At 35.2% G+C, this 24815-nt stretch overlaps 1 protein-coding gene across 1 annotated transcript; it reads left to right on the top strand.

Annotated features, from left to right (window-relative positions):
• The first annotated feature begins 689 nt into the window (after positions 1-689).
• LOC105492680 (metabolism of cobalamin associated D) lies at positions 690-18675 on the top strand. Its single transcript, XM_011759917.3, has 8 exons — positions 690-822; positions 1337-1397; positions 6131-6275; positions 8767-8984; positions 11861-11966; positions 12555-12685; positions 16966-17052; positions 17967-18675. The coding sequence occupies exons 2-8, from the start codon at positions 1389-1391 to the stop codon at positions 18159-18161; spliced, it is 891 nt and encodes a 296-aa protein (XP_011758219.1). The 5' UTR covers positions 690-822; positions 1337-1388; the 3' UTR covers positions 18162-18675.
• The last annotated feature ends 6140 nt before the right edge of the window (positions 18676-24815 follow it).

Genomic DNA, 24815 nt, shown 5'->3' with positions numbered 1-24815 from the left:
CCTCTTAACAAAAAAACCTATAACCTCAGTCAATGCCTGAGAAAAATACAGGCAAAACCCAATTGAAGGACATTTGACCAAATGACCGATAAGTCGCTTCAAAATTATTAAGGTTATCAAAAACAAGGAAAGTCTGAGAAACGGTCACAGTCCAGAGAAGCCTGGAGCGACATGGTGACGTGTTCCGGACAGGAACCTGGAACGGAAAAGAACACCAGGCCGAAAACTAAGGACAGCTGAAATAAAATATAGGCTTATGGGCTTTAGTCAATTTTTAAAAAACGTATTAGATACATGAAAATGATATACGATTTACAAATCCGTCGCCTAATATTTATTTATTGAGCATATTGAGAGCCTGGCACTGTGGTAGGGATGGGAACACAGAAAGAGGTAAGTGTCCTACGCTCAAAAACAGCGAGTCATGAAAAATAAACAACTATGACAAAAAGAAGACTGTATCTCCTGGAGGCAGTAAGAAAGGCTTAAGATGGGAAGACTATCAAACGCATCAAGGAGTTCATGAAGGTTAATTGACCGCCTAACGCAGGTTGGGAGCCCTCCTCTCCATCCACCCAAATCACCCTCGCCCCACCTTTTCTCCTCCCATGCGTTTAACCCAGTGACAGGTCGGTTCCACGTAGGCCTACTTTGCGCGTGCGCATCATCGGTTCGGCGATCCTTCGCATCGACGCGCTCAGCAGCAACTTCTTCTGCCTGGTCACCGCCAGCGTAGGCGCTACCACAGCTGCAGTCGCCGCCGCCATTTTAACGGCAGGAAGAGTCTGGTTCTGGGACAGCTGGGGACAGTGGTGGTGCCTGGTACGGACGGTTTCCGCCCACGTTAGCCCCTCCAAACTTGCTCGTGTTAGGGCTACAGCCCTCGGTATTGCCTGTATTTTCACTGGGTCCCTGTCGTTGTCCCCAGCCATCCTGTCCCTCTGTCTTTAGTCCCTCTTCTGCTTCCTCATCCTTCAGCTTAGCCGGAAGCTTTGCCTGGAGCTGTTGTTATGCAGCCCCAACCTCTATTAAAGCAGCCGCTTCGATTCCCGGGACTGAATTGTGGCCGCCCAGCCCCCATTCCCCGCCCCGATCTGGTCCGAGTTTATTTTCCGCGGCTGTAAACCGGAAGGGCTCTGAGCTGCAGTGCCCGCTCCGGGCCGGGGGATCTGTGCCCGGTATGGGGGCGAGTTCTGGCCTCCTTAGGGTACGGGGAGAGCTTGGACTTTGGTCCTGACGTGGTGGAGGACACACCTCCGAAGAGTGGACGTTACCTCAGTTGTCTGTTGTTGGAGTTTAATCCGTCACTCGTCTGTTTTGTTGTGTTCTTTCCCAGGAATAACTTTACCAAAGGAAAGCTATTTTGCGAACTGCCCTCTCCAGTGGAGATGGCCAATGTGAGTACATTATCTCCTAAGAATCAGCATAGTAAACTAGTTTGGGAATGTTAGGAAATGAAAGAACGGGTTTAATTATGATGGCATTGGGTGGCATAGTGTTAGACATAATGTATCAAAAATGTCAGGGGAAGCAAGTGGTGTGAAATTGTGTTATGCTTTGAAGGTGGTAGCATTCTTTTCACTGCAAATACACTTATACAATTTGACTTGTACAGATGTGGAAATTCAAGCACCCTTTCGGTATTTTTAAATACAGCGTTTCAGTAACTTTAGGCCCTTTTTTATCTTTTAGATTAGCTAAACTGAAGGGTGTTTTTTTCTTTTCTTTTCAACAGTTTCTGTATTGGAAGTGACCTTCCAAATCCTACAAAATAAGAACAGGAGATACTCTCACACACCAAAGATATTTATTGACTGTAACTTTCCAGTGATTAGACACATCCTATCTATAGAATTCATATGTAGCGGTCATAAGACATATATAAAAACAGCTACAATTAAAGTATAAAGTAATAATTTTTTTAGAACGTACACAAAGGTGCAATGCAGATTCAAGGCTTTGTGGAGAGGAGTTTGGGATCACTTCATGAGGGAAACATTTAACTTTTGAAAGGTTTGAAAGATGGGTGAGATTTGTATAGTCTAAAATATGAGCGGGAAGGACAGGAAGGTATATTCATAGAACTCCCCACCCCGCCTACCCCTCTGAAAAAAAGTCATTGCTCCCTGCTAACCTAAATGTAAGATGTGTGAAAGAGATAAGTGGGAGATAAGGTTGAATTGTGAGGTTGGTACCAAGTAAATGAGAACCTTGAATGCCGAACTCAGTAATTTAGACTTTATTCCTTAAATTGTGATTATTCACTTAGAGCTGTGTACTAGGAAGACTTATATGGCAGCAGTTAGCCAGGATGGTATTTCTGTAATTGAACATGATATATTAAGTCTCAAGTGTGACTGTAGAGACAAGTCATAAGAGTAGATTACTAGTCTTGGCCAAGTTCTACGGTGAATTTTTGCCTGCCCGTAACCTGCACAGAAAAAGAATGCTGTAAAAGAAGTATGTGGCACTTTCAAAGGAGAGAAATTAATTGAAGTAGAATAGAAAGCTATTATTTGACCTGGTTTTATTTTGGTTTAAATGAATAAATTATAATAGTTCAGTAGGGAAGATCCTTTTGTAAGTCTTTTGTTAGAAAGGAGTTCATATTAAAGTAAATTTTAAGTTTCAGTATCCAAATGTACGTTAACAATTTTTGTGTTAATTTATATGGATTGTAAATTCTGGATGGATGTTACTAATGAAATATGCAGATAGGTGTTTCATAACAAGGGGCAAAAATGTTGATGTTTCAGAGTCTAGACAGGTAAATTAAGATGCCTTCATGGGGACTATGACAAAGCCTTTCTGTTAAAAGGGGAGCAGCCTTCCCTTAGCCACAGTGATTTGTTGCTAACTAATGCCATTTGGTTATGTGAGTCCAATACTGCCAGGTCTTCTGAGTTTTCAGGAAGAGCCAAATTTCTGGACCTTTTGTGTAAATATTTCAATTACTCAATGTTTGTATTTAATTCAAATATCTTGCAACACTGGGGGCTGCAAAAAATATCTGGATAGATTTGGATGCACTGCATAAACTACCAGTTTTTAGTTTTTGTACAGACTGTATTTTCTCACATGATCAAAAGCAGAACCTAGTCCAAAGGCAGTGCACAAAAGGCACTTTCTTTTTATATACTAATAAGGATTTTAAAGTTAAAACACAATAGCATGTCATCTTCCTAAGTCTAGAAGTTTGAATTTAATCATATATAAAATATGTACTTACCCTCAAACTAGAATGAAGTCTCTGCTGTAATTTTGTCTTGCTTTTTGGCAATTACTTTTTATTATGTTCACCAGCTAAACCAGTCATAAAATCTGTCAGGTGGTCAGAAAATACTCCACTTCCACAATTAGAGATTTGAGGTTTTGTTTTTTTTTTTTTTTTTTGAGATGCAGTTTCACACTTGTTTTCCAGGCTGGAGGGCAATGGCAGGATCTCCACTCACTGCAAGCCTGGCTCCTGGGTTCAGGTGGTTCTCCTGTCTCAGCCTCCCGAGTAGCTGGGATTATAGGCACTCACCACCACGCCTGGCTAATTGTCTTTTTTTTGTATTTTTAGTAGAGACAGGGTTTCACCATGTTGGCCAGGCTAGACCTCAGGTAATCCACCCGCCTTTGCCTCCCTAAGTGCTGGGATTACAGGCATGAGCCACTGCACCCGCCCAAGATTTGAGAATCTTACAGGTTAACGGGTAAGATTTGAAACAGATTAGTACTGTCATCAACTGTCCCTTTCAGTAGGCAATTTAGATACTGGTTTATTTTGCCATTAAAATGAAATTTGGTGATTGGATTTTCTTAGGCTAGGAACAAAACTAGTAATTATGTAACTTTTGTTAAAAGTTGTATCACCAAGAAAAGAATGTCAAAATATAATCTAATGGCCTTGATAGACAGGCTGAAATAATAATTAATAATAGGCAATTTTTGAAATAATTTGGATGATCTTCCTTTTGCTTCTGTTTTTTGCTTGTGAAACGATGTGAATGATCGCAGATTGTAGATTAATCATCCTGGAACTAGTGCTAATAACAGTGTATAGAATTGTTATGGAAAGTAAATAAAACAATGTATATGTAAAGCACTTACTATAGAACTTGGACCCATAGTGTCCAACATCAATTGATTATTACTGTTACATGCTCTCAAATATTGTCCCCTTCAGGTAATCTTTTATTTTGCTGCTGCTTATTTTGAGCCCTTGCTGAAAATATTTTTGGAATTTGAAATTTTAGATTCCTTTAGATCTTGGGTGCATTCTCTTAAATATCTTTAGTTGTAAAGGTAAATTTGTAATATATAAACACCCAAAAGTCTGAGTTTTTTGTAAGTAAAAAGCCAAGTAATTACCATTTTTGTTTTTTTGGGCATGTTGGGTACAGACCCCAAGAGAGGCTGCTTAAATTTTAGGCAGACAGAATTCTTTGGAGACACGTATCACCAAGGAGGTTATATTTATACAGGTCTTAAAAAGTAAGAATTTGCTAGAATTTTCTAGAATGATAAGGAAACAGTATCTTCTAGAAGAAATCTTACGGCAGTATAAAGAATGAAGAGAAATATGGGAAATGTCGGGGAGATATTTTTATGTGATTGAAAAGTAGAGTAAGGGAAGTGAGGGTAAATTTGTAGGAAATTATGTCAGAAAGACAAAAAGACCAGTTAGGATGCACTCTTATACTTAACGGTGAAAAGGTGGAAGGAAAAAATAGGTTGAATTTTAGAATACTGTACTTTGTGAAAGGGAAATAGAATAATTCTCAAGTGTCAGATGGCTGGATTTTTCCAATATCCTAGTAACTAATTTTCACACCACCTCTCTACTGCTCCTCCAGTCCATTTTTTATACCGCCCTTAGTGGTACATTTCTTGAAACAGCCTTTGTTTTTGTCAGTTTACTCTGACTCTTTCCTGCCTACAAATTAAAATTCTGACTATCTTGATGTAACAAGCCCTTTACCATCTGAGTTAAGTATACAGTCTTATATAGTTGCCCATAAGTTCAATTTCAAACCTTTTTTTTATTGCATTCTTATACCTACCCTCACTGAATTTGTCACTCTTTGAAATATGTCTCTATTCCTTTGTTCCTGAAAGTCACTGGTTGAAATGCACCTTTTCCCAAGCAAATTTTTATTGTCTTCAAAGCTTAGTATATCCTCCATGAAATTAATTACCTTTTCTCCCAAAGATTTCTTAATAATTATTCAAATCTTTTCATAGCATTTCACAGATGATTTGGTGTTTGTTCTTAATATCTTTTTCACTAAACTGAGAGTTGCCAGTGTGTGTGTGTTTTTTAATACAAATATCCGGATAGTGCATATTTTAGACTTTGTGGGCCATAGAATCTCTCTTGTAACGACTTAACTGTGCCATTGTGGTGGGAAAGTGACCATAGGCAATACATAAATTAGTATGGCTATGTTACAGTAAAACTTTATTTACCAAAACAGTGGGCTGTATTGGGAAATCATTCGCCAATCCCTGCATTAAATTGTTCTGACCCAAGTACTTTGTGAAAAAATTTATGAATGAAAGATATTTACACATTCATCCATTGTAATACGTGATCTCACAGTCTAGTAAGTGAACATACAAGTAGAAAAAAATGTACCACAAAGATATGTGCTGAAATGGAGAAAAGCAGACATTGCCGTGAAACTACAATGAAAGGACAGTATGGGAGAGAATTAGCATAATTTATAGCAGTAAAAGAAGAGAGGAAAGTTCGAAAGTGACAGATTTTGGTCCAAAGAGATGTTTTGAGAGTTCTTTATTGAGGATAGAAGAATCTTCTTCGTTGTGCTACCTTTTTAGTGTGTTTAAGTAAGACAACTTTTAGATGTCTGTTCTCTCATGTGTGACACTCTTGAATTCTAGCCTTTATTGAAAAGTACATAGACTTTTACCCAAACTAACTCATTACTTGTTTTTTTTCAATATTTATTTTTAGTTTTAAAATTACAAATATACATAATGCTTGTCATATAGTAGGTGTTCAGTAAAAGTAGAATGTTGGTTTTTAAAAGAACCTTGCAGTGTGAAGATTTGCCAGAGATTGTCTATGTAAGTATAACATTTATATTCAGAAGAAATAATTTTAATTTTGTGTCATTTTTAGGTGCTTTGTAACAGAGCCAGACTGGTTTCCTATCTCCCAGGATTTTGCTCTTTAGTTAAAAGGGTTGTCAATCCCAGAGCCTTTTCGACTGCAGGATCGTCAGGTTCGGATGAGTCTCATGTGGCCGCTGCACCTCCAGATATATGCAAGTGAAAGTTGTTATTGCTTTACTTATAATTGTTTCAAAACATTTCTAGTTGTATTTCCTCTAATATTTCTTCTTAAGGCTTAATGGATTTTTCTGAAGTTGTGTTTATTCTGTTGAAAATGAATCACAGCTCTGCCTAAATATATTTATGTCAGAAAGCTACAGTATAAAAAAGGAAGAAAGAATAAGTACTGGTTTCTAAAACTTCTTAAACTTTTTCTATCTTCAAACATAGAGTCTTCCCTGAAACAAATCTCCTTTTGGTCCTGTTAAACCATATTATTATTTCTTCCCATTCTTTGCTAAATTTCATAAGTGTACCTTGTACTTTTTATGTGTTAGTGTTTATTTAACTTACCTGCTTTCTACAAAGTCTATTTCTTCTCATCTGTTTGGTACACCGCTACCATGCTAATCATTCTAAAATATTTTAACCACATCACTTTCTTGAAAAACCTGTTACCTTTCATTGCTTTCAGCAGTAGTTCCCAGACTAACGTCAAGCCATGAAGCATTATTCAAGGTTAAAAAGAAAAAGTGGGGGTAGGGGGGATAGTCTCTGTGGTAGGTAAGTTTGAGAAATGCTATATGCCATATTCCTGTCTTGGAGGCTTATAATGCACACTAAAATATTAAAGACTCTTAGAAACTTAACCTAATGTGTCCCAAAGATATTGGACATGGAATCCTTTTTTCGTGGCACACATTACTTACAGTGTAATTTAAGTTCACTTGAGCATTCAGAGCCGTCCATCCTGCTCAAGTTTTCTAACTCTCTGACTACTCCCCAATTTACATCACCCGAAGACTAACCATATATTTATAATAAATGAAAGATTTGCCATTCAAATTATGTAAGGGATTGGTATCTGGAATATATAAAGAATTTGTAATAGATCAATAGGAAAAGACAACCTGAAAGAAAAATCAGAAAACAAAAGGACATGAATAGGCCTTTCCCAGAAAAGAAAACCTAAAATGACCAGTAAACATACGGTCAAATCCACTGCCCAAATCTACTATTAATATGGGACGTGTGTTTTCTGTAAAGAGAACTAGAGATTGTTAGACCTTTAAAAACCATCTTGTTCAAAAATAGCTAACAGGTTTTCTCTTGGGAAGTGACTTGAGTAGTCATTAGTGGCTGTCTATATAGAGCCTTGTTATTCAACATGATCTGCATCAGTATCATTTAGGAGCTTGTTAGAAATGCAAAATCTTGAGCCCCACTCCAGACCTGTTAAATCAGAATCTGCATTTAAACTAGATCCCAGATGTATCTTAAGTACGTCTTTAGAGTTTGAGAAGCATTGGACTAGAGTTTATGTTGAGAATCTTGAGACATCGTCTGGGTTCAGCAGGAAATGGTTCCATGATTGATGGGCGATGTATGCCCTAAGTGTGGAAGAGGGATATGGTGGCTCATGATCTAGGAATGAGGCAGCCATACTGACATAGCCATTTTCAGTTACTTAGTTCTCTGACAGGATATTTTTAAATATCTATTTTTATTGCTAAGTAATATGCATAGCAGTTGTCCCTGTTTCTGTAAGCCCAGATCGCTACTCTGAGTAATTTTTAGTTTAATTTTCTACTTTATTCTCTTCTGAATCTTTTTGAATTTTTTGTAAGTTAGTATTGTTTTTAAGTTTTAAGTGAATAAAGTAATGTGGTTTGTTCTGTATTTGCAATCCATGTTAACTCACGTGGCTGGTAAACAGAGCATTAGGTCACGTGATGCATAATTTTTTTCCCATTCATGTTTTGTGCCACCAGGTAACAGCAGCAGAATGACCCTCTCCAGACGACCATTACTAAGTTTAGCGTCTTTCATTTTAGATCTTCTCTTTACTTAAAAACATGGGCCTGGCACAGTGGCTCATGACTATAATCCCAACACTTGGGGAGGCTGAGGGAGGAGGAGACCTTGTCTCTACCAAAAATAAACAAAATTAGCTGGGCATTTTGGTGTGCACCTGTGGTTCCAGCTACTTGCGAGGCTGAGGTGGACCGCAGAGGTCAAGGCTTCAGTGAGCTGCGATCACACCACTGTACTACAGCCTGGATGACAGAGACCTGTCTCAAAAACAAAACAGAACAAAACAATACACAAATATGAGGATGTAAATGTTATTATACATGCTGTTCTTTGACTTAGCTTTTTCTTTTAATGCATTGTATCCTGGATTTCATTCAGTGTCAGTATGTAAAGGTTTATTGTCTTCTTTTTAATGACATTCAAGCATTTCTTAGTATGGATTATTTTATTCAGTCTTTCCCCTAATAACAGACTTGCCTGTAATCTGTCAATCAGTTGCTTTGATTAGTGTTTTGGAAACAATAGGAAACTATCTATATTCACACAGGAAAACAGATTTTAAAGATCTTTTAGATAAAAATATACATAATTTTAAGAAGAACATTCTTTCAGTCTACCAATATACTTGACTATTAAGGAGAAACTGTTCCTTTTGTTGTTTCTCTTCAGGCTCTCGAACAGTGTGGCCTGATGAAACTATGGGACCCTTCGGACCTCAAGATCAGAGGTTCCAGCTTCCTGGGAACATAGGTTTTGATTGTCACCTCAATGGGACTTCTTCACAGAAGAAAAGCCTGGTTCATAAAACTTTGCCTGATGTTCTAGCAGAACCTTTATCAAGTGAAAGACATGAGTTTGTGATGGCACAATATGTGAATGAATTTCAGGTAAATTGTTGGTAACATTTATTGTGGTTTCCTGATTGTTAATGCTATATTACTCTTGATTATTATAAGCATATTACTTTTGTTGAAAAAGTTAAAAATCAATTCCAATACCTGTATATACAAAAACAGCATATATAGCTTTGGAAGACTTGGCATTGTCCTCTACAAAGTGTTTGCTATATAATTTTTGTACTGTAGATTATAATATTTTTAAAATATTTCTTCAAAAATATGTTTTTAAGTATAGATATAATGTAATTATATCTATATACTGGAAATTTAGGTTTCCTGTTTTTCACTTTTAATAAATGGCAATTAAATTTGTACATGGAGCTGATTCCAACTGGTTCTGTATTCCTCTAGCCATTTAAAAGCTTAAGAAAAATTTGCGATCTCTGAAATTGTTCAGATATAATAATAAAAAGGACCCAGTTTCATAAGTTTATTTTTTCTTAAATAATTTCTTAAGGTTGGTTTTTTTTTCTTCATTTTTAAACATTTTTAACTTGCATTTGTGATTGTTTAAAGTGGAAAGCTACATGCAATTCAGGGTTCCTGTCAAACCCCTGATGTTTATCATTTTTCATATTTTTGCATAGTTTTAGGCTGAGTTTTTTTTTTTTTTTTAAATCAAAGCCATATTATAAGCAGCAGCAATTCCTTACTTTTGAGTTATATTAGATGACCTGACACTGAGACACAGTTGACCAGTCCTATGTTTTTATCAGATAATTCCTTCTCAGCCTTCTTGGCTTCTTGTTCTTCCTGTCTGTCAATTAAATTACATTTCCCCTAAGTTTCTGTCCTACAACTTCTCATTTGAATCACCCCTTGGACACTTAATCCGTTGGCTCCTCCACAGTCTATGTTTTTATAATTTCTAATTCAGTATTTCTGTTTCTGACATTTCCAGTTCTATATTTCTATATGCCTACTGAACCATCTTTGTTTGGATGTCTCGCAAGTCCCCAGATTTTGTGTGTCTAATACTGAAGTAATATTTTTTTTTTCCCTTAAAAACCTGTTCTAACTCCCGTATAACCAATACTGTTAGTGGAATAACCATCCTCCCCTTTCTCCTAAGATAAAACTTAGAGCACCAACCTTCTCTCTCCATCATATCACTATAAATAATATAAAAATCACATCGCTTTTTTCTCTCAAGTTGCTCCTAAAATATTAGTGTCCTTTCAATTCTTTGCCAGAGTTCAAGGCCTGTTTGTCTTACCTGGATTTTTAAGAGTCATTATAGCATGACACACAATGAAGATAGAATAAATCTGGGTTCAAAGATTGACTCTGCAGCTTACTTAATTTTGTGACCTCGAGGAAAATACTTAACCTTTCTAAGCTCCTGTTTCTTTTTTGTTGTTGTTGTCGTTTTGTTTGTTTTTTTGTTTCGAGATGAAGTCACCAGGCTGGAGTGCAGTGGTGCGATCTTGACTCACTGCAACCTCCGACTCCCTAGTTCAAGTGATTCTCCTGCCTCAGCCTGCTGAGTAGCTGAGATTACAGGCGCGCACCACCACACCCGACTAATTATTGTATTTTTAGTAGAGGTGGGGTTTCACCGTGTTGGCCAGGATGGTCTCGATCGCCAGACCTCGTGATCCGGCTGCCTCGGCCTCCCAAAGTTCTGGGATTACAGGCGTGAGCCACCATGCCTGGCCACTCCTGTTTCTTTATATGTCAGATGAGGATAGTAATAATCTCTAGCCCACAAGATTTTTTTTTTTTTTTTTTCCCGAGACAGAGGTTTGCTCTGTTGCCCAGGCTGGAGTGCAATGGCACGATCTTGGCTCATTGCAACCTCTGCCTCCCAAGTTCAAGCAGTTCTCATGCCTCACCCTCCCAACGAGCAGGGATTACAGGCATATGCTACCATTCCTGGCTAATTTTTGCATTTGATATTGCTATTTCTCATTGCCTGTAGACTAAAGTCCAAATTTCTTAATGCTGAAAAAATGGCATTTCACAATTTTGATCCCTTATCCTTCCCACCTTATCTGCCACTACTTCCTATTCCCTCTGTACTCCAGCCACAACATACTTGCCATTTTTCTTGAATACAACATTCTGTGTCTTTGCACTTTATTGTCTTTTGCTGCACTGTTTTTCCTCCTGAATTCATAATCTCTATACCATCTATTTTTTACCTGTCAGATATATTAACTTGTAGCTCAAATATCACCATTTCAATCATTTCCTGATTCTTCCCAGCAAAGTGTTTCTTCCTCATCTGTGCCCCTAGAAGACTTTATTCGTAACTCGATAGCACTTGTCATATTGAATTGCATTTATTTGCTTGTGCTTTTTTTTTTTATTAGGCCTGAAATCGCTGAAAGTAAGGACTGAATTTTTTACCATTGCAGTGCCTTCTCCTGTCATAGTGCCTGATGTATAGTAGGCTCTCAGTAAATTTCAGTTGAATAAAAGCCTCTAAGCTCTTCCTGTAGGAGAGGCTGTATTATTTAATCATGTATCTTGTAAGTTAGTATCATTATCCCCATTTTACAGATTATAGAAGAAAAGATAATTAAATATATTACCATAAAATAGAAGACGTAACATTATGAGACACATTATGGCATTTTAGTTACTTAGCCAATTTCTGTTCATAGCAAGTTTTAGAATATCAGGATATTTATATAGTCATGATCTGCTGTATTCACATTTTTTGAACTTCCAAATCTTATATTCATTGTAGAGAAAAGTTTGAGTAAATGAAGAAACATCATTACCTCACCTCCCAGATAGATTATAATTATTTGTAAAAACAAACAAAAAGCTTTCTAAGGAAGACAAGTTTATAACAGGCAAGATACCGTTCTATTTGAACTCCAGATTTTGTTGACTTACATCCTTGTTCTCCTTAGGGTAATGATGCACCTGTTGAACAAGAAATTAACAGTGCAGAAACTTACTTTGAAAGTGCCAGAGTAGAGTGTGCGATACAAACATGTCCAGAATTGCTGCGAAAAGGTATGTCATGCTTTATATTTTGAAACACTGTTACTAATTTTTTAATATGTTGAATAATGTCCTCTATAGAAATTGGAATGCTCTATACCTTAATATTATATTTTACTGTATCTGGCTGGAAGTGATTACATGACCAAGATAAAGGCTTTCAAATGTCCTGTGACATCTGACCTCATGCTGCCATTAGATAGGAAGAGTAAAATTTTTATAACTTTTTTCCTAAGGGTAAATTAAAGTCATTTTTACTCCTGGGTGATTATTAGAGTTATAATTTTATGAGTTAATATAATACTGAAAAATCTTAGTAGGCATTTTTGAAAATTATATTAACCCCAAATAATGTGTAATCCTACTTACCTTTCAGGATTGTTGGTAGTAATATTTCAGTTCATCCAACAAAAGCAGAAGTAAACAAAACTAAGTTTAATTTTACCCTTTTCAAAAATAATATACATTTATAAAAATCTAATGCCACAGTAATTTTACTTAATCAGCATTTTTCTAAAGAAGTACTTTTAACCTTCTTTAAAAATTTGTTCTTTAAAAATCAAATTATTTTCTACCTGGAATATTTATTCTTATTTGTAGATTTTGAATCACTGTTTCCAGAAGTAGCTAATAGCAAACTACTGATTCTGACTGTAACACAGAAAACTAAGAATGATATGACTGTTTGGAGTGAAGAAGTAGAAATTGAAAGAGAAGTGCTCTTAGAAAAGGTAATTCTTTCAATTGCTAATAATTTAATTTTATGGTCACTAAGTAACAGTGAACCAGTGTCTTAAAATGATGACTTTTTAAGGTCATTTAAAGGTCATTTCCACCCTTTATTCATTTTCCTCCAAAGTGTTGTAATGCTAAAGGACTTACATTTTTTTTGAGAATAAAAGTGCTTTTCTAGTATCCTTAAAAATTTAGATTCTGTTTATTACTTTCCTCAATTTATTTTTTAAAAGTCTATTTTGGAAAATTTGGAAAATGACAAAAAGGTAAAATTAACTCTTTATCCTTCTCCCCTCAGCCTCCCCCTCCCCCTCCTCCTCCATCTCCCCCTTTATCTCCCCATCTTCCCTTTCTCCTGGGCTTAGAACATGTCAAATAATGAGTGAAAATTATGCCAGCTCTCTCCAAGAGTAAACAGTAACAGTATGCAATACAATAACAGTATAATAATGTTTACCCACGTTTTTTTCTGTGTTTTGCTTTTAACCTAAAGTATGCTTTGACATGTTTCCATACTTACACATAGATATATTTCATTCTTTATAAAATCTGCATAGCATTATATCACATGGGTAAACCATAAACTTTTTAAGTTATTTAAGAATTTTAACCGGGTGCAGTGGCTCCCACCTATAATTCCAACACTTTGGGAGGCTGAGGCCAGAGGATTGCTTGAGTCTGGGAGTTTGAGACCAACCTGGGCAATGTTGTGAGACCCTGTCTCTACAAAAAAAAATTATCCAAGTGTAGTGTTGCGTACCTGTAGTCCTAGCTACTCTGGAGGCTGAGGTGGCAGATCACTGGAGCCTGAGAGGTCGAGCTGTAGTGAACCTTGATGGTGCCACTGCACTTCAGTCTGAGCAACAAAGTGAGACCTCCCATCTCTTATAAAAGAAGTTTCTTAGTCATTTATAAGTTTAAAATCCAACTTTTGCTATTATAGGCAACAAGCAGTGACAATCTTTTTACAAATACTTTTATGCATGCTAATATCTATAGATTCCTAAATAGAGAGTTGCTGAATCAGTGTGTATCTACCTTTTAAATTTTGATAAGACACTTCCAATTTGCCCACCAAAAAGATTGTTCTAGTATATAAACTGTCATGCTAGCTTACCCTGGGTGTTAGCAGTTCTTTCCAACTTAGGTTAGCTAAGGGGTTCAAGTCACTAACTTGAATTTAAAAATCCCATTAGTGATTTCTATGCAGGATATTAGGAATTATTTTATGTTTTCTTTCGGATTAGATATATGGTTTTTATTTGTAAAAGTATTGTAATTTACATATTCAGCAATATTATAATTTCACATTTAAATGTCATATAGCTGCTAATAGATTTTGTGTGGTTTTTAACAATCACAAGCATATTATATAGTGATTAACAAAAGTTATAGAGAGGCGTAGGATATTTTCTATTTACATATTAAAATAATGCTTAGTAAATATATACTCATCACTATCATTGAAGTGCTAGAATATTATCACATGTATATTGCATTAGTTTTAATTTTTGGTCAGTTTAAGATTCTGAACCTAATTTGATAGTGACTCCAGTATAGTTCTAAGTTAGTTTCCTATAACCAGTTTCAGGGCTTTGAATGGCAACATGCTTCAACTTGAGAGTTTTAATTTTATAATGACTGAAGCTATTTTATTTTCTGTGAAAAAAGATTTTTTTGATTAAAGATTTCTTCGTGATTATTTTGGAACCACACCTAGCTCTCCAAGTAAATATTTGATATTTTATGGTTTAAATCTATTCTAATTTTTTCCAGCAGATGTCAGTGTTGGTGAACAGAAATCCTAAGAAAAATACTTCAGCTTTGTGTTAATTTGAGATTCTTTCAGTTAACCTTTGTAAACATTTGATTGCATTGCATTGTTTTGCTCTCCTTGTAGTTTATGTATGATACATCTGTTCATTAAATTGAAATACATTCTAATGACTGTTTTCTAAGCCATATTCAGTAGTTTTCCTATTTTTAAGAATTGTGAGGATTAATAAAATACAGCAATAAATATTAAATATGGAAGATAACCTAAAGAATACAGTATTATCTTAATGGTTATTGTTAGTTTACAAGAAAGTATTAAGAGAAAAGTTACCTTAGGTCAACTAACTTTTTCTGGAAGGGGTGTTAAAAGACAAATTATCACAAATTTAAAGATCTAATTGGTTTTGATTTGAAATTCTAGAATCAAGCAACGCCTCATTCTGTAAAATAGATTGTTACAAACAGTTAAGCAGAGGAGGCTGGCTTTATACACGGCAAAGAGCTGGAGAAAGCAGCAATAGGAAACGAGAAGCAGATTATTCCTTTCAAAGTTACTTTCCTCATAGGGTTAAAACACAGGTGGCTTTCTTATGCTGGCTCAGGTAAACTAGGCCCATTCTGATTGGTTGCTGTGAATCTTGGTTTTTTTGTTGTTTGTTTGTTTGAAAACTAGTCTGTTTCAGAATTCAGTTAGATTAGGCAGTACCTAGCATGAGTGACTCCATTCTGGTTTGGTCTCATCTCCTGCGACCTAGTGCAGGAGGCTAGTCCAAAACAAGGAGCTCCCATAAAATTTGTTTAACAGGGGCCAAATAGTAAATATTTTAGCTTTTATAGGCCTTAGGGTCTCAGCTACCCAGCTCTACCCCTGTGTTGTTAAAGCATCTGTAGACAATATGTAAATGAATTGCCATGGCTGTGTCCACTAAAACTGTTTATCCAAACAGGCACCAGATCAGATTTGGCCCTTGGACAGTAGCTTACTAACCTCTGAATTACAATAAAGTCTTGATTTAAGGCTTGGACTTTTGGAGATCTCAGCTGAAATACCACAATTAGTCAGTAAGGTCTTTTCATTCTGGGTGGGTCGGAAATCCATGTCTCCCAGCACTGCATGACACATGATCTCTAGGCCTCTCAGAATCTTGCCTCATGAGTGCACAGCTCAGCCCTTAGCTAAGAAACTATGGTGAATAGTTCTGCAGCCTAACTCAGGAGCCCATTTTATGTATCTCCTTCATTTCCAGTACCTTGCCTTACAAATCCCAGGTGCCTCAGCTGTCTCGAACTCTTGCTTTCTACCTCCTCAGCTCCAGTGACAACATCATTTTGCTTGGGCTCTAGTTCTTTGCCCTGTGACAGGCAAATGTCCACAGACAGAAAGCTGGAGCAAATATGGGGATTTTTTCATTTGTTTCCCTTCTCTCAAAGGTCTTGTCTCACCTGTTGTTCAGGGTCTAAAAATAGTTACCTTGTGTATTTTGATCAGTTTTATAGTTTTACAACAGGATTGCGAGTTCAGTACCTGTTAACTCTGTTACGGCCAGAAGTGGAACTGTGCCCTTGATTTTTTTGTTTTGTTTTGTTTTTTGAGACGGAGTCTGTCTGTCGCCCAGGCTGGAGTGCTGTGGCGTGATCTCGGCTCACTGCAACTTCTGCCTCCCGGGTTCAAGCAATTCTTCTGCCTCAGCCTCCTGAGTAGCTGTGTGCCCTTGTTTTTAAACATTCATGATCTCTTCTTTATTTCAACATTGTAATCTGGTCTTAATATTTGTTACTGTCTTTTCACTACTTAGACTTCTGATAAAGCTAATAAAATAGCTTATAAATTAGGATGGTAAGACCACAATTTTTATACATGCACATGGTAGTAGTAATTGTACACTATACAAAAGATAGAGAAGAGTATATAATGAGAAGCAAGTACCTTGTTTAAGTACACCATTTACCAGGTTATATTATTTTTATGTGTTTTTTCAGAATGATTTCATGACTATGTGAGTAGATAGATGTATTTTGAAGGACACACAAACAAGTAAATGTTTTTAAACAACTTTCTTTCAAACGAATGAATGTTTCAGATCTTTTCACTAAGAGCATTTTGTTTTCCTTTACCTATTTCTATTAAAATACCTATTTAGTATTTTACCTGTATCTGTTATCACCGTAATAATAGAAAATAGCAACCATAGTTGATAGTTTATGACAGATTCAGAAGTTAGTAGCATAGAACTGATTAGAAGTAGTTCATAAAGTAAGAAAGAATTCAAAAGAAAATGTGTAGAATTTAGTCTTTTTAAAATAAAGTGTTGTATTTACAATCTTCTGGAATGGTCAAAATAATCTTATGCTTTTATAGTCTAATTTGCTATTGGTTTTTATTTTTTATTAATCTTGAGTTCTTTTCTGAAACAAGATAGTCACTTAAAATTTTATTTAAAAATAAAACAATCTCTAGTAATGCTATCTTTAAGCATATTATTTGTGACTTTCAATGCAGTTCATCAACGGTGCTAAGGAAATTTGCTACGCTCTTCGAGCTGAGGGATATTGGGCTGACTTTATTGACCCATCATCTGGTTTGGCAGTGAGTAATTATCATTTGAAAATCAAATTATGTGAAGTAGAGATGATTTTTATTATAAAATTTGTTTATAACTTTGGTAATAGATTAAGACTTTTTAAAAATCTCACAATTTTACCCAAATAAATACTACTGTGAGTCACTGGAATTCACAACTTTTGAGAGACCTCTATCACTCACAGTTAAGTTTCTCCATCACTTCAATTTTTTTGATTAGAAATGTTTTTACTTTCTGTTCTCACTAGTAGATATTATATATTTGAGTTGCATTGCATAAGTGTGTTTACTTTTTATAACTTGAAAACTATAAATTGGTACAGTCTAGTTTCTGTAAGGAAGAAATAATTATTATTAGAATTAATTGATTAAAATACAGGTGGTAAAAATAAATACTTAAACCAGTAAATTTTTGGAAATTAACATTTATAAGGTTATACTTTGAAGAAATAACTGAACTACTACTGTAGTCACATTTTAAATTCTGGATATATCTTTCAGTAACAAGTAGTAATCAAATCATTTTCTGAATCTTAAGATAGGAATATATACCATTTCTTCTCAAAGTCAAATAAGATATCGAGAAATGGAAAACTTGCTTGGTCTTTAGTTTCCTTGTCTTGAAAATGATGGTGAACTATAGATAATTGTCTAAGGTTTATTCCATCTTTAAAGGATGTGCAATAGTATGCGTTTGATTCTAGGTAACATGAAATTTGCTAGATCATTTCACATTTCCGGAATGCATAGGAATTGGGGAAAAGGGGTGTTAAGGCAGTTTAAGTGTTGCATGTGACTTTTTACTTACTTAGTTTTTTAAATATTTGGAATATTAAAGTAGATAGGTGTCATGTTTACCTAAAACTTATTACTAAAATGTCTTTCTTACTAATGAAAATACTTCATTTTTATTTCCTTAGTTTTTTGGACCATATACAAACAACACTCTTTTTGAAACTGACGAACGCTACCGACATTTAGGATTCTCTGTTGATGACCTTGGATGCTGTAAAGTGATTCGCCATAGTCTCTGGGGTACCCATGTAGTTGTAGGAAGTATCTTCACTAATGCAACACCAGACAGCCATATTATGAAGAAATTAAGTGGAAATTAGCAGAAATGTCCATTTATTTGCTGTACTATTTGTATGTGATCTTTGGATTGATCTATAAACACTGTCATACTAAAGTTTTTAAAATAGACTTATTTCTAAGTATTTATTTCAGCATTTATGAATTTACAACATTGGCAAGTGATTTGGGACTTTAACATTGCAAATCTTCGTTATTCATATCATTGAATACACATTGAGCACATCCACATTGTATGAGATGTGGTAATTAGCTTGTAACCAGGGTATGATCTGCTATTGTTATTTCTCCCCGTTTTTGGAAAAAGGCCTCAGTTTTAATTATTTTCTTCCCAAAATAAATCACACATTTGGTTACAATAATGTGTGTTTTCATTACAATATTTTTAAAATACCATCATTATTGATTCTTAAGTTTCTGTATTAATCTTTTTAAAGTTCTTTTTAATAATGCAGTTGAGAATTTTGGATTCATTGTAGACTTTACTTTTTCAAATTTTCTTTTATCTTTATTGTCTATTAAAGTGTTGTGGTACCAGTCTGAGTATTACTTTGAAATAATTTATGTTCAGGAAAAGAAGAAGGATAATATATCTTTAAACACACGAGTCTTGTCCTTATCCCTACTAAAAAAGGTAATTCTCTCTTAACTCCTAAGTTGAGACAGATAAATAAAACTATGCCTTAACTGCCAAATCTATTTTCAATTTTAGCAATAGGCAGAAACTGCAGTACTTTACAGAGGTGCCTCATTTGAGATGGGGCTTGTTTTTACAGCATTAGAAACTTCAAAAGAATTATCTTTCATTTTTGAACCTTTTCTAATAGAAATAGGCAGATCTAAGGAGTAAAAGTAACTTCTACAAAATGAATTGAAATAGATTTTTTGTCTTTTCATGAAATGCCTGTTTTGAAAAGGACTACATGGAGATAACTTTTTAATCACACCTTGTTTTAAAACCCCTAGCTTAGTTAACATGTCATTTGATAAGAGGTGTTGCTTATGATCTAGAGCCAGAAAGTTTTCATTCATTTTGAAATGATGAAGTGTAGTGATTGCCACAGCATTTAGAATAACATTAAAGTGTATGTATATATATGCACGTCATATATCCTCAATAAATTTTTGTCTATGTAACCAGCACCCAGATCAAAACACAGAATACCTCAGACATACTCATCCTGCTCCCTTCTAAGTACTTAACATGCCCCAGCCCTTGCCCTTTCCATGAGGAACCACTGTCCAGATTTCCTTAGTATAGGTTGGTTTTGCCTCTTTTGATGCTTTATATATAGATATACACACATACACATGTATATGTACACACACTATATATATATTATATATATATGAAACTGTATAATGTGTTCAGTATCTGACTGCTTTTACTCAACATTGTGAAATTATTTTCTATTATCATATATGGTATCACTTGTTTGCGTAGTTTTTGCTTCCTCATTGCTTCTGAATTGGGACAGCTTTGACCCTCAAGGGAAATTTAGCAATGTCTGGAGACATTTTTTGTTTTCACAATTTGGAGGGATATGGGGGAGTTGTGCTACAGAACTTAGTAGGTAGAGGACAGGGTTAGTGCTGAACATCCCACAGTACAGAGGACAGTTTTACACAATACAGAATTTGGTCAAGTACCTTGTACCACTCGTTATTTCTAATGTGTATTTTGCTTATTCAGCCATTTCCTACCTTGCACCATTCTTTAAGACAAGTTCCCTTGAAATTTCAACATTTGCTTTAACAATTATGAAATGTCACTTACTGATTGAAAATGATGCTTATTCCCTCTAGGTGGCTAACTCGGTGCATTCTGTTGTACTGAGAAAGGGTACATGGTGGTGGGACTCCTTATCAACTTGCTTTTTAACAGGATTTCCAGAAACAAACATCATGATCAGCAGTAACTGTTATAAAAACTTTTTTCTCTGAAGTATTATGGCAAGATTCAGGTTTTAGAAATATAACCCAAGGAACTTTTACTGAATGATAATAATACAAAGTGGTTGACTATTATGTACCACAGGAAAAAAACACCTGAGGTAACTTTGTTCACTTGATCAGGACCTCGTGGACAAGAAAGAATTTGCAAAATTATGTATCTTAAACATAAATTTGCTACCTTTTAAAATAAGACTGGAGCCATTGAAATTACTATTAGAGCTATCACTGAAGAAAAGTTTGTTGTTAAATTTATGTTTTCACAAGAACTTAGGAATTTTTGTTCTTGAATGCTGATTACATAGATGAAAATTTATCAAGCACATAGAAATTATGCTGAAAGAGATCTTTCAGATCATGTGATCCACATTCCTCATTTTATAATAGACAAAATGGGAAACAGGAGCATGCATCAGGTCACACAGCTAGTGTTAAGACCCAGCACTGGGACTTGACCATTAGTCCAATAGTTATTTTCCATATTCACTCTTCATGGTCATAATCAAGAAGTCTATTAAGTGTCTGATCAAAAATATCAAAGAGTTGAAGAATTTAAAGTGAAAGAACTTTTGGGTTAACTAATGCTGCCACTTCATAAACTTAGGAATTCATTACATTGAACTCTATCTGTTCCAAATTTCTTTGAAAATTTACTGAAACATGTATCTAAAAATTCAATTATAGAATGCTTGACTTCAAACAATAGTTCTCTAGCTTCAGGTTTAAAATCTTCGTGTCTTTCTTGGGCTTCTGTTACTTGTAATATCAACCTAGTCCTTATTGCTATTACATTTGAACAAAACTCTCTTTTTAGTTCCAACTCTGTATTGTCCTTGTGACTCTTGTTGCTCCAAAGCAGGGTTTATCCACTTCTGCACTACTGACGTCTTGAACCAGATCTTTGTTGTGTGGGCTGTCCTAGACATTGTAGGAAGTTTAGCAGCATTCCCTAGTTTCTGCTTACTAGATAACACCAATCCATGGTTATGATAAAAATGTCTTCAGTTATTGCTATATTTCTCCTATGGGACAAAATACTTGCTTATCAGAAATCAAATATAACCAGGTGTTCTGAATTTTATCTGACAACTCTATCACTGGGGTTGAGAACCACTGATTGGAAGTCCTCAACTTTAACTGAACATTTAGATCCCCCTGAGGGCGTTTAATACTGATGATTTGGTCTCACACCCACAGATTGATATCATTAGTCTGATGAGGTTTGGACATAAGTACTTTTTAAGGGCTCCCCAGGTGTTTCAGTGTGCATTGAGGGTTACAACCTCTGGTCTCTTCTAAAACTCAGTAGTGATTGGTGGATTAGCGGCATCTAAGGAAGTAAGAGTAAGATTTGGTCATCCAGTTCATGTATTAAGGAGCTATAGAAAACAAAAGTGAAGGCTCTAATATTTTGCATTAAGAGTGACCTAATCAGGCCTAAATCAGTTCAAGGATTTGAGTTGCACTCCTCTATGAAACCTTTCCTGGCTCTTCCATCCCTCACTGGTCTTTTCCTTCGTTTGTATCTTGGTCTCCACCACACGATTTTGTACACAGTTCCTTTGTATTTTTGTCTTAAATCTTGCCTCCCATACTTGGAAAGTAAGGACCGAATTTCCCACTAAACTTAAACACACCATTGAATATGCAGTAATAACTTTCCTCTTATCCTCTCATTACCCACCAGGATATTTTAAACTTTTTCATAGGGTTTTCATTGCCCTCTCAGAATACATGTAAACTATAAATTACCTAGACTTAAATTAAGGCTTTGAGCATTTTTTGTATTTTGAGACTTTGAGCATTTGACTTCCATTCATTACTGGAAATTATAATCGGTTAAAACCATGTCATTACTATAAAAAGCACATAAAGTCACTTGATTGATGACAAGGGTGACATTGCAGTGCAGTGAGAAAAGAATGATCTTTTCAATATATATTGCTGGGTCAACTGGATATTCATATAGAAAAAATGTATTTTTGCTTTTACATGACACATACATGAAAATTACTTCTAAATTGATTCCAAGTCTAAATGTGAAAGGTTATATATATATTTGTGCTTTGGAGTAAAGATTTGTTTTTAAGAGAACACAACATAATCATACAAAGGGAAAAATAATTAATTGGATCATGTTAAAACTAAACTCTTGGTCGTGCGCCATGTCTCACGCCTGTAATCCCAGCACTTTGGGAGGCCAAGGCGGGCGGATCACCTGAGTTTGGGAATTCAAGACCAGCCCAACCAGCATGGAGAAACCCCGTCTCTACTAAAAATACAAAAAAATTAGCCGGGTGTGGTGGTGCACTCCTGTAATCCCAGCTACTCGGGAGACTGAGTCAGGAGAATCGCTTGAACCTGGGAGGTGGAGGTTGCAGTGAACCGAGATCGTGCCATTGCACTCCGGCCTGGGTAACAATAGCGAAACTGTCTCAAAAACACACACACGTGCACACAAAACAACTAAGAACTCTTAATTCATCAAAAGACATTAGGAAAGAGAAGGCGGCTAACAGAGTTAAAGATAAGTACATATCAACAATCCGGCAATATACATATCCAATAAAGAGCTTGTATTCAAAATATATAAAGGCTCCTAAAATCAGTAAGCAAATAACCAGCAGAAAAATAAAGAAACGTTTACAAAGAAAGATACTCAAATGGTCGATAAACATGGTAAGGTGGAATACTTCATTAATCATCAGAAATGTAAATTAAACCTACAATGCCATACCACTACATCTCTCCCAGAATGAAAAATGAAAAAATAGATAACACCAAGTTATAGTATAGATGTAGAACAACTTAAAATTCTGTTGATGGGAATGTAAAGTGGTATAAATACTTCAGAAAACTGACGGTTCTAAGGCTTAATGCGCCCTAGGACCTGGCAATTTCACTCTGAGGTATAGACCAACCAGAAATGCATATATGTGTGTGTGTGTATATATGTATGTATATATTCACCAAAAGATGTTTACTCATGTAAAAATCTATACCGGTGCTAAATAACCAAACGTAAGAAACTACTCAGATGCACACTAGAATTTTTTTTGTCAATTTATATATCAGTTGTGTCTCATTCACATAATGAGATACTATATAATAATGAGAATAAATGTTTTATGACTAGCAACAAAATGGATGAAAGTAATAATATACCAAAGAAGCCAGACACAGGAGTACGTGCTATGTAATTCTATTAATATGAAATACACACACAAAAACAAAACTATGCTGCTAGAAGTCAGGATAGTGCTTACCCTTCAGAAAGGAAGAATTGACTGGAAGAAAGGACAAAGAGGATTCTAGAATGTTGGTAATGTTTTGCGTTCTGTTTTGTTTTTCTGAATTTGAGTATTGACCACACGATGAATATAGTTGTGCAAACTTAACGTGCACTTTTTTGTATGTATAGTATACTCCAATAAAGTTTTGAAAAATACAATCAAATCCACTCTTAAAATAGTGGGAGAACCTATTCACAAATAAATGATGCCAGCAAAGGGTCTTTAAACTGAATCCAGTTTTTAAAAAGGAACTAAAATTTATAGGTAAATGAAATTTTGAAGCAAAATTATCTTCTTATTAAATATTTAGAGTTTTAATTATACATTAATGCTTATAGTATATAAAACAAGTTTTCAAAGCATTTTATTTTTCTTACTAATATTGTTATTAGACATATTTTACATTCTTTATAGCATGATCATTTTTGCCAAGCGCTTTAAGAGTTTTCCCAGAACCTCTTAATCCTTGGATAGTTAAATCATGCTTAGGGTTCCTGACATTGAGTCATCCATGTAGATTTCCTCTCTATCAATCTAACATTCTTTCACTGTTTCAGTTATTTCATGAAATGTTGCATCTTGGGCACAGAGTATTCATATGAAATGGCATAGTCGCTAACTTTGTTTCCTTTAAATGAAAATAGGCTAAACTGGTAAGGTTGCAATGCTATAATCTGCTTTGATCTCATTGTTCTATATAAAAATAGAGGCTCTAATTGCTTTAATTTTATGTAGATAGGATTATATTTAAGTTACGACTTCTTATATCTTCTAGTATAAAGATTTTGTGTCATTAAATTGCCACTCTATTTAAAATGAGTGACAATTCAGTAGTACAAAAATAGACATTAAACTTTTTAAACACTGGTTTGTACTCATAGCTTATGTTGTAGCTGTATATGCCATTTTGCTAAAAATTTAATTTTTAGTAGTTTTTAAATAGTTTAATGTCATCCTTGTCACAGACTTCATGAAAAAGTGCCTGCCAGAAAGTCCAATTTTGTTACTGGAAGAATGGTTGAGCACAGTTCCTGTCACATAGATGTTCAGTAACAGATGTGAATTAGATGCTGATTAACTTAATGATGATTCAGAAGAGTAAATCTAGATTTGTTGAGGTCAAACTGGAGCTGTGTCATGTATCCGCTTTAATCCAAAAACCTGGTGTAGAGATCTTTAATTGAAGTCATGCACCATATAACAACGTTTCTGTCAAGTTTGAACCACAAATATGATAGTAGTCATATTTTTACTGTACCTTTTCTATGTTTAGATACACAAAAACGTATCATTGTGTCACAGTTGCCTATAGTATTCAGTACAGTAACATGCTGTACAGGTTTGTAGCCTAGGAGCAATAGCCTATACCATTAGAACCCAGGCGTATAGTAGCTTATACAATCCAGGTTTGTGTACACTCCTGATATTCAC

Source organism: Macaca nemestrina, chromosome 11 (assembly GCF_043159975.1).
Source record: "Macaca nemestrina isolate mMacNem1 chromosome 11, mMacNem.hap1, whole genome shotgun sequence".
NCBI classification, from domain to species: Eukaryota; Metazoa; Chordata; class Mammalia; order Primates; family Cercopithecidae; genus Macaca; species Macaca nemestrina.
This window is presented reverse-complemented; position numbering and strand designations above follow the sequence as displayed.